This window comes from Entelurus aequoreus, linkage group LG03, assembly GCF_033978785.1.
Source record: "Entelurus aequoreus isolate RoL-2023_Sb linkage group LG03, RoL_Eaeq_v1.1, whole genome shotgun sequence".
NCBI lineage: Eukaryota > Metazoa > Chordata > Actinopteri > Syngnathiformes > Syngnathidae > Entelurus > Entelurus aequoreus.
In genome coordinates, this window is record NC_084733.1 from 58,542,055 (window position 1) to 58,552,078 (window position 10,024).

At 44.6% G+C, this 10,024-nt stretch overlaps 1 protein-coding gene across 1 annotated transcript; it reads right to left on the reverse strand.

The window, feature by feature from the left end:
* Window positions 1–492: 492 nt before the first annotated feature.
* Window positions 493–3,224, reverse strand: LOC133645729 (uncharacterized). Its single transcript, XM_062040587.1, has 10 exons — window positions 3,195–3,224; window positions 3,063–3,089; window positions 2,754–2,944; window positions 2,434–2,551; window positions 2,189–2,280; window positions 1,987–2,064; window positions 1,823–1,897; window positions 1,583–1,723; window positions 1,309–1,379; window positions 493–633 (listed from the first exon to the last, which is right to left on the reverse strand). The coding sequence occupies exons 3-10, from the start codon at window positions 2,914–2,916 to the stop codon at window positions 625–627; spliced, it is 747 nt and encodes a 248-aa protein (XP_061896571.1). The 5' UTR covers window positions 2,917–2,944; window positions 3,063–3,089; window positions 3,195–3,224; the 3' UTR covers window positions 493–624.
* Between the last annotated feature and the right edge of the window lie 6,800 nt (window positions 3,225–10,024).

A 10,024-nucleotide genomic window follows, 5' to 3' on the forward strand; every position in this document is an offset into this window, starting at 1 on the left:
CACCCATGATCAAAGCCTTATTTCCGCGGCGGGTGCGCCGGGTGCGCCGTGATGGCGCGCTGCATCCGCTCAGCACCCAAGATCAAAGCCTAACCTCCCGCCGCGGACCAGCAACGGACTCATAAAAACCCTGGCTCATCTGGCCGTTTTGGACCCCTTTATCTTATTTTCAAAATCCCTTCTGTTCTTGCTGTAGGATAAATTAGGAAACTAAAAAATTCACTAAGCCCTACTACAGCAATATAGGCTTACATATGCATTGCCTTGTATTTTTAAACTAACAATATTGTCAATAGGCAGAAACAGAAAATGGTCAATTCACTCTATAAAGTGAATATATATAATATATATTTAAAAAGTAAATATACATATTTAATCTATTAGGCTACAACTTCAAGGAAACGCTGCTCCATGCACAGCTAACATATCAGAAAATGAATAACTGGTGAATGACAAGAAGTCCAATAAAAGGTTGTTTATTTATACATATACATCTCTATTCCTCCTGAGGAGGTGGAAGCGGGACACGTCTCCTCGTTGCCCGATCCCCCGCCAAGTTGAACCACCTGATGGCGTGTTTGGTGACCTCAGCGTCCGTGGCTGACCTTGTCAACACATTTTTACTCACAGCACCTGTAATCAAACAAGATTACAAGACAGATACGTTTATGTTTATGGTAGGAAGCATCCAAAGCCAAGTATGCTTACATAATACAAAATATGTGATAGGTATTAAGGAGATTACATTTGAAAAAAAAACATGACTTAAAGTTACTGGAGGTGGTTAAAATAAGGTGCGTAAACTATGAATTTGTGATCAGGGTATAGGTGTGCAAGAAATCCAAAATGTTAAAACAATATCGTTATTTGGTTCCTTGATCAGAGTACTTGTTTGGCTCTGTTGGATGACGGCGGCGGGGGGTTGGGGGTGAGGGGCATAAATAAATATTCATAACCCAACTTTGGGAGGATGACATTGTTTTCTTATTATATTTGTACTATCATTCTATGTTTGTATTCGTGTAGGCCAGGGGTGTCCAAAGTGCGGCCCGGGGGCCGTTTGCGGCCTGCAGGTCATTTTTTAACGGCCCCAGGGCACATTTTTAAAAAATATGATCGAAATAAATAAAAAACATTAAAAGTGGTATTTAAAGAGCAAACAGGTGAAATGTAACAAGAAAATGTAGCAATGTTTACTCTAATCACACAAAGCTGCCATGTAGGCTGTTTCTTTCTTTAAAAAATAATAATGAATCAAAATCAATGTCATTATGAATTATTGACCTATTCAAGGCTTAAGAAGTTTACCTTCGCAATCAGCTGGTCTTGGTTGTGCTTAATAGTTTCCAGCAGGCTAAGGATGTGGATTACCTCAGGCGCTGTTGACAAACAGCAGTATAAAATTAACATGTTTCAGTGTTTATCCTCATTACTCATAATCCTGACATTAGCTATTGACCTTAGTTAATGACAAAAGTTATTGACAAAGTTTGAAGAAAATATGTGATTGCTTGTGAATTTGAATTTTTTCCAAAATTTGTGGCACAGAATGACCATCCGGTATTTGTCAGTTATTGCTCACCAGAGCAGGAAATGTTGTCGGCCATTCTTTCCCCTCGCCATGTTGGCCTGTAGGCCAGGCTGGATCCAGGCTCCTCTGTCTGCCACATGTTGAGGGCTGCTGGTGAGGGGGGTGGAGGGAGTCGAGGAGGGACTGCCGTTCCTAGTGAGGTCGGCATTGTGAGAGAGCCATCAGTTAACCATGACTGGTAATACCCAAGGGGCCTATCTATACACTAATATTTCAGAGATCAGTCCCTACCTTGTGTAACTCTCTGCATGTTTAATGCAGGTGCTGGTGAAGGCATATGAATGCGTCCTTCCCCATGGTGAGGTGCTAAGGGAGATAAATTGGTATTAAATGGTTGAGATCTGTTAACCATGGTTACTGGATGCTGAGATATTATTTTGGAGATCAGTCTTTACCTAGAAAGTTATCTCCAGTTGAGGAGTCGAGTTGACAAGTACTCATGACTCTTGCTGGCACTCGGCGAGACGGTGGAGCTGGGAGAAGGGATACAAGGAGAGGGGAATATCTTTAGCACTAAGAATGTTAACCATATCTTTAATATTAATGTGGTGGTTTTGTTGTTTTCGATGTTTTCGATGTTAAGAGATTATTCCTTACTCTGCCTGTGCAATTGGCTTGCCAACCCCAGAGATGTGAGGTCACTATTTCCCGGGTCTTCTTCGCTATCATCTGAGTCCCCGAGACGATGGCTGTTGGGTAACCATATCATTAGGATTATTGCAATACCAAAATTGCCAAATATACATATAGTACAAGCATCTCTGGTCTATTTTTGAATGCTACCGGAAATAACCTTCCTATTACTGTAGAAACATGACAAAAACAAGACGGAACACACTTACACTGGCTTCCTGTTCCTTTTTTCTGGCAGGTCCTCGTTCTCTGCCTCAGATTGCAGGTCTGAGGTGTTGCAGCCCTTTCCATATAGTTGCATTATTTTTAATGCGTCTTTGTAGTTGTCTAAAATTGAATGTGTTAAAATGAACATGAGTTTCAAATTAGCTGTAGAGCTGAACAGAATATTATTGTTATTGATGATGATAAATCAGGTCTCTCTCTTACAAGAGACCTGGTCAGAACATAGACAAAATAAGTTATTCCAAGCATAAAGAGAAGCAACTATGACGTTATTTTTAAACAAGAAGATTATGAATTTGCATACCACAAGTTCGGACAACAGAAACGTCAAATCTTGGCCAGTTTGGCTCATGCTGCTCCTCATTTAAAGCGGCCCTTTCAATTCTGTCTGTGTTTTTATAGCTGGGCCAGAAAACCATCCTATCATCATACCATCCACTTGGGACAACCGCAATGTCCCTGTTCATTATAAATTTAATCAGATAAAAAGGCACCCTTAATGTAGAAAGAAAGAAAATGGGTATTTATTCATCGTCAAAGGAACAACGTGGATAAAAGCATGCACAAGTGTTAGTGTATACAAATAAGCAAGTAAGATGAGCTGAGATTTTACCTGAATGGTGCCCCAAGGTGGTAAGAACTATAAGAAAGGTAAAAGTACAGGTCATAATAGTCAGAACTTCAGCTCAATCGTAAAGTACGGTTTGCAATTATGGGTGTAGTCTATACAGAGATCAGTCCCTACCTTGTGTAACTCTCTGCATGTTTAATGCATGTGCTGGTGAAGGCATATGAATACATCCTTCCCCATGGTGAAGTGCTAAGGGAGATAAATTGGTATTAAATGGTTGTGATCTGTTAACCATGGTTACTGGATGCTGAGATATTATTTTGGAGATCAGTCTTTACCTAGAAAGTTATCTCCAGTTGAGGAGTCGAGTTGACAAGTACTCATGACTCTTGCTGGCACTCGGCGAGACGGTGGAGCTGGGAGAAGGGATACAAGGAGAGGGGAATATCTTTAGCACTAAGAATGTTAACCATATCTTTAATATTAATGTGGTGGTTTCGTCTACAACGCTAAATATATCCTGTGGTGTACCTCAGGGATCAATATAGGACCTAAATTATTCAATGTCTAGATAAATGACATTTGTAAAGTTACGAAAGATTTAGAGTTAGTATTATTTGCGGATGATACAACAGCGTTTTGTTCAGAGGAGAACACAGAAGATAATACAAATAATAACAGAAGAAATTAACAAATTAAAAAGATGGTTTGACAAAAACAGACTATCTTTGAATCTCAGTAAAACTAAAATAATGCTATTTGGTAACAGTAGAAAAGAAAGTCAAACACAAATACAAATAGACGGAATAGAAATTGAAAGAGTAAATGAAACCAAATTTCTAGGTATAATGATTGATGATAAATTGAACTGGAAATCTCAAGTAAAAAATATACAACATAAAGTAGCAAGAAACACGTCAATAATGAATAAAGCAAAACATGTTCTAGACAAAAAATCACTTCATATTCTTTACTGTTCACTAGTGTTACATATCTGAGTTATTGTGTAGAAATATGGGGAAATAATTACAAAAGTACACTTCATTCATTAACGGTGTTACAAAAAAGATCAGTTAGAATAATATATAATGTTGGATATAGAGAACACACAAATCCTTTATTTATTGAATCAAAGATACTGAAATTCCACGACATAGTGAATTTGCAAACAGCTAAAATTATAAACAAAGCAAACTATAACCTGCTACCCAAGAATATACAACAATTCTTCTCAAAAAAAGAGGAGAAAAATAATCTTAGAGAGAAATGTAATTTAAAACATTTGTACGAACGTACAACACTTAAGACCTTCAGTATATCAGTATGTGGAATTAAATTATGGAATGCATTAAGCAAAGCAATCAAACAATGTACTAATATGATCAATTATTTATGCATACATGTGGAAATAATAATAATAATAGTAAATAAAATAATAATAATAAAAAAGGTAAATAAAGCATAAAATAGTCTCTAATAAATTAATTAAAGAAAAAACAGCATATAAAATATATACATCAGCAAATAACAAAAATATAGATCAAGAAAAAGGATCTTTAATGTGTGCAGCAATTTTTCCCACTCACATCACCTCATTTTATATTTTTTTCTACAATTAACTATGCCAAAAAACACATAGACATACCTTTTTTTTGTAATAGAAACAAAAACAACATGGCGTCACACACAGCTAGTCCACAGTAAACAGGATCTCGAGCTCCACTAAAGAACAAAGAAATAAATAATACACACTCATATTAATGGCAAAAAACGGCTGTTTCCACTCCGTTAACGTTACGTTGTTGACTAACGCAGTAACGTTAGCGACCTGGGCCTAAACAACACTGACAATAAAGTAATACGCTTTCGTTTCAAGCAGTTGGAAATATGTGGGATATCGTAGCATGTAACCTACACACATTCACAGCGTCTAACAAAAGATGGCCTAAGTTAACTGTATTGAACTTTTTACTCACCGGCTTCACGCGGGAAACTTTCACATTCTGGAGTCGGGGTCCCCCGGAACACAAAAGACAGATAAAAGACAATTTTACAATAGCACGGCGAAAAAATGACCGTCGTTGTGTGGGTTTTTTGACGAATAACACTCTTTTCCACTTTTCTTCGCTCGGGCCTCACCTACCGCGTGCAGCCATTTTGAATTTTCTGGATACGTGACGTCAGACGCACGTCCCCATGCAAAGCATACTGGGAGGCGGCGCTGGAAATAAAATAGCCTTTTTTTACAGAATATAAAGTTTTACTGCTAGTCCTAATACAATCATACATAAATGATGATGGAAACACAAAGGCTGATCTTTACTGCGAATGTAGGAATAAATCAATAAATCTATACTTACGTTCGTGTTCCAGCAAAGAAAGTCCAGAGATCTTGGCTCATGCGCGTACACGCTAGTAGGCGCGTCCACGTCTGCGGGTGCAGACATTGGTCGGCTCAGCGCGCGTAGGTGGAGCCTATAACTCTAGGCGGCGCGCGCCGGTTTGGTTTGTCGCGTCCGCGTATGCGAATCAGACACGAGTCCGCTCAGGATCAGCTGTCTGACCGTACAATTTTCAGAGGCGGAGCTGTATCCTCTAGGCGGAGCCAAAACGAATGTGACAGTAACGCGGGTTGGGCGACTTGAAAGCGGATCTGTATAGCAGTCTTCTGCTGTGTGGGGCAGCAAGCATTTTAAAGGTATTTGGAATGGCCACCTCACACCCAATAATATATCGCTCTCTCTTTACGCTGTTTACATCTAGTCTCCTAAGGTGTACTGCTGCAAATCATTACTTTCCAATGTTCGGAATGACAAAAACAACAATGATACAAATACATCCGCAGGAGAGCATAGTATACATACGTTTAGGACAAACAGACTTATGTTCTGTGCTCCATGAGACACTTACCAAGCAGTATCAGTCGGGACTGGTCGGAAGTGGCAGACATCTGTAGAAAAAATCAGGCGACTGGCTGGAGTGGCAATTCTTGTTGCCCCCCCGGCTCAAAGCCTGCACGTTGGACTTTAACACAGTAGACGAAATGGTAGCTTCCCTCCGCCTTCGGGTTGGGGTCGGGTCCTGACTGTTGTTTGTGTTTACGCACCAAACAGCAGCTCAGAGTACCCACTTCTTTGGATTCCCTTGAGGGAGTACTGGAGAGTGCTCCCTCGGGTGATTCCCTTGTTCTGCTGGGGGACTTCAACGCTCATGTTGGCAACGACAGTAAAACCTGGAGAGGCGTGATTGGGAAAAATGTGCACTGTCAAAACAGTGTATGGTGTGCTGCTGACCTCTACTGCGGCTGTTGTGGATCGGTGGAGGGAATACTTCGAAGACCTCCTCAATCCCACCAACATGTCTTCCTATGATTAAGCAGTGACTGGGGAATCTGTGGTGGGTTCTCCTATTTCTGGGGATGAAGTTGCTGAGGTAGTTAAAAAGCTCTTAAATATCTTAAGGCTCTGGATGCTGTGGGGCTGTCTTGGTTGACAAGACTCTGCAACATTGCGTGGACATTGGGGGCGGTACCTATGGATTGGCAGACCGGGGTGGTGGTTCCTCTCTTTAAGAAGGGGAACCGGAGGGTGTGTTCCAACTATCGTGGATCCCGGTTAGGTCTATTCATGTGTACTGGAGAGGAGGCTATGCCGGATAGTCGAACAGTGTGGTTTTCGTCCTGGTCGTGGAACTCTAGACCAGCTCTAAATTCTCGGCAGGGTCCTTGAGTGTGCATGGGAGTTTGCCTAACCAGTCTACATGTGCTTTATGGACTTGGAGAAGGCATTCGACCGTATCCCGGGAAGTCCTGTGGGGAGTGCTCAGAGAGTATGGGGTATCGGACTGTCTGATTGTGGCGGGTCGCTCCCTGTATGATCAGTGTCAGAGCTGGTCCACATTGCCGGCAGTAAGTCGGACCCCTTTCCAGTGAGTGTTGGACTCCACCAAGGCTGCCCTTTGTCACCGATTCTGTTCATAACTTTTATGGACAGAATTTCTAGGCGCAGTCATGGTGTTGAGGGGATCCGGTTTGGTGGCTGCAGGATTAGGTCTCTGCTTTTTGCAGATAATGTGGTCCTGATGGCTTCAACTGGCCAGGATCTTCAGCTCTCATTGGATCGGTTCGCAGCCGAGTGTGAAGCGACTGAGATGAGAATCAGCACCTCCAAGTCCGAGTCCATATTTCTCGCCCGGGAAAGCGGGGAGTGCCATCTATAGGTTGGGGAGGAGATCTTGCCCAAAGTGGAGGAGTTCAAGTACCTAGGAGTCTTGTTCACGAGTGAGGGAAGAGTTGATCGTGAGATCCACAGGCGGATCGGTGCGACTTTGGGTTATGACCAAAAAGACATGATCACGGGTACTAGCGGCCGAAATGAGTTTCCTCCGCCGGGTGGCGGGTCTCTCCTTTAGAGATAGGGTTAGAAGGTCTGTCATCCAGGAGGAACTCAGAGTAAAGCCGCTGCTCTTCCACATTGAGAGGAGCCAGATGAGGTGGTTCGGACATCTGCTCAGGATGTCACCCGAACGCCTCCCTAGGGAGGTGTTTAGGGCAAGGCCGACCGGCAGGAGGCCAGGGAGAAGACCCATGGAAAAAATGGCCACCTGGATCCGAACCCAAGTGGTGCTTTGTTATTGGACTTTTGTGCTCGTCACGGATTGTCCATAACAAACACATTGTTCAAACATAAGGGTGTCCATATGTGCACTTGGCACCAGGACACCCTCGGCCGCAGTTCCATGATTGACTTTGTAGTTGTGTCATCGGATTTGCGGCCTCATTTGGAAACTCGGGTGAAGAGAAGGGCAGAGCTCTCTACCGATCACCTGGCTGGCTCCGATGGTGAGGGAGGATGCCGGACAGACCTGGCAGGCCCAAACGCATTGTGAGGGTCTGCTGGGAACGCCTAGCAGAGTCTCCTGTCAGAGAGAGTTTCAATTCCCAACTCCGGAAGAACTTTGAACATGTTACGAGAGGTGATGGACATTGAGTGTGAGTGGACCATGTTCCGTGCCTCTCTTGTCGAGCCGGCTGATTGGAGCTGTGGCCACAAGGTGTTTGGTGCCTGTCGTGGCGGTAATCCAAAACCCGCTGGTGGACACCAGCAGTGAGGGATGCCGTCAAGCTGAAGAAAGAGCCTATCGGGTCCTTTTGGCTCATGGGACTCCAGAGGCAGCGGACAGGTACTGACAGGCCAAGCGACCTCTACTGCGGCTGTTGTGGATCGGTGGAGGGAATACTTCAAAGACCTCTTCAATCCCACCAACATGTCTTCCTATGAGGAAGCAGTGCCTGAGGAATCTGTGGTGGGCTCTCCTATTTCTGGGGCTGAGGTTGCCAAGGTAGTTAAAAAGCTCCTCGGTGGCAAGGCCCCGGGGGTGGATGAGATCCGTCCGGAGTTCCTTAAGGCTCTGGATGCTGTGAGGCTGTCTTGGTTGACAAGACTCTGCAACATCGCCATCAGTGTGTGAATGGGTGAATGTAGAAATAGTGTCAAAGCGCTTTGAGTACCTTGAAGGTAGAAAAGCGCTATACAAGTATAACCCATTTATCATTTTATCATTTAACATCGCGTGGACATCGGGGGCGGTACCTCTGGATTGGCAGACCGGGTTGGTGGTTTCTCTCTTTAAGAAGGGGAACCGGAGGGTGTGTTCCAACTAACGTGGATAACACTCCTCAGCCTATTCATGTGTACTGGAGAGGAGGCCACGCCGGATAGTCGAACCTCGGATCCAGGACGAACAGTGTGGTTTTCGTCCTGGTCGTGGAACGGTAGACCAGCTTTATACTCTCGGAAGGGTCCTTTAGTGTCCATGGGAGTTTGCCCAACCAGTCTACATGTGCTTTGAGGACTTGGAGAAGTGGGGAGTGCTCAGAGAGTATGGGGTATCGGACTGTCTGATTGTGGCGGGTCGCTCCCTGTATGATCAGTGTCAGAGCTTGGTCTGCATTGTCGGCAGTAAGTCGGACCCCTTTCCAGAGAGGGTTGGACTCCGCCAAGGCTGCCTTTGTCACCGATTTTGTTCATAACTTTTATGGACAGAATTTGTAGGCGCAGTCATGGCGTTGAGTGGATCCGGTTTGGTGGTTGCAGGATTAGGTCTTTGCTTTTTGCAGATGATGTGGTCCTGATGACTTCAACTGGCCAGGATCTTCAGTCGAGTGTGAAGCGACTGGGATGAGAATCAGCACCTCCAAGTCCGAGTCCATGGTTCTCGCCCGGGAAAGGGTGGAGTGCCATCCAGGTTGGGGAGGAGAACTTATCCCAAGTGGAGGAGTTCAAGTACCTAGGAGTCTTATTCACGAGTGAGGGAAGAGTGGATCGTGAGATCCACAGGCGGATCGGTGCGGCGTCTTCAGTAATGAGGACGCTATATCGATCCGTTGTGGTGAAGAAGGAGCTGAGCCAGAAGGAAAAGCTCTCAATTTACCAGTCGATCTACGTTCCCATCCTCACCTATGGTGATCGTGAGATCCACAGGCGGATCGGTGCGGCGTCTTCAGTAATGAGGACGCTATATCGATCCGTTGTGGTGAAGAAGGAGCTGAGCCAGAAGGAAAAGCTCTCAATTTACCAGTCGATCTACGTTCCCATCCTCACCTATGGTCATAAGCTTTGGGTTATGACCGAAAGGACACGATCACGGGTACAAGCGGCCGAAATGAGTTTCCTCCGCCGGGTGGCGGGTCTCTCCCTCAGAGATAGGATGAGAAGCTCTGTCATCCGAGAGGAACTCAGAGTAAAGCCACTGCTCTTCCACATTGAGAGGAGCCAGATGAGGTGGTTCGGGCATCTGCTCAGGATGTCACCCGAACGCCTCCCCAGGGAGGTGTTTAGGGCACGTCCGAACGGCAGGAGGCCACGGGGAAGACCCAGGACACATTGGGAAGACTATGTCTCCCGGCTGGCCTGGGAACGCCTCGGGATCCCCCGAGAAGAGCTGGACGAAGAGGCTGGGGAGAGGGAAGTCTGGGATTCTCTGCTTAGCCTGCTGCCCCCGCA

Excerpts from the sequence above, each read along its gene's own strand:
- LOC133645729 (XM_062040587.1), bottom strand. The coding sequence starts at position 2,916 with ATGAACAGGGACATTGCGGTTGTCCCAAGTGGATGGTATGATGATAGG. Across the intron at positions 1,724-1,822 it reads CATGCAGAGAGTTACACAAG|GAACGGCAGTCCCTCCTCGA; the intron begins GTAGGGACTGAT and ends CGACCTCACTAG. Across the intron at positions 1,380-1,582 it reads CGACAACATTTCCTGCTCTG|CGCCTGAGGTAATCCACATC; the intron begins GTGAGCAATAAC and ends GTTTGTCAACAG.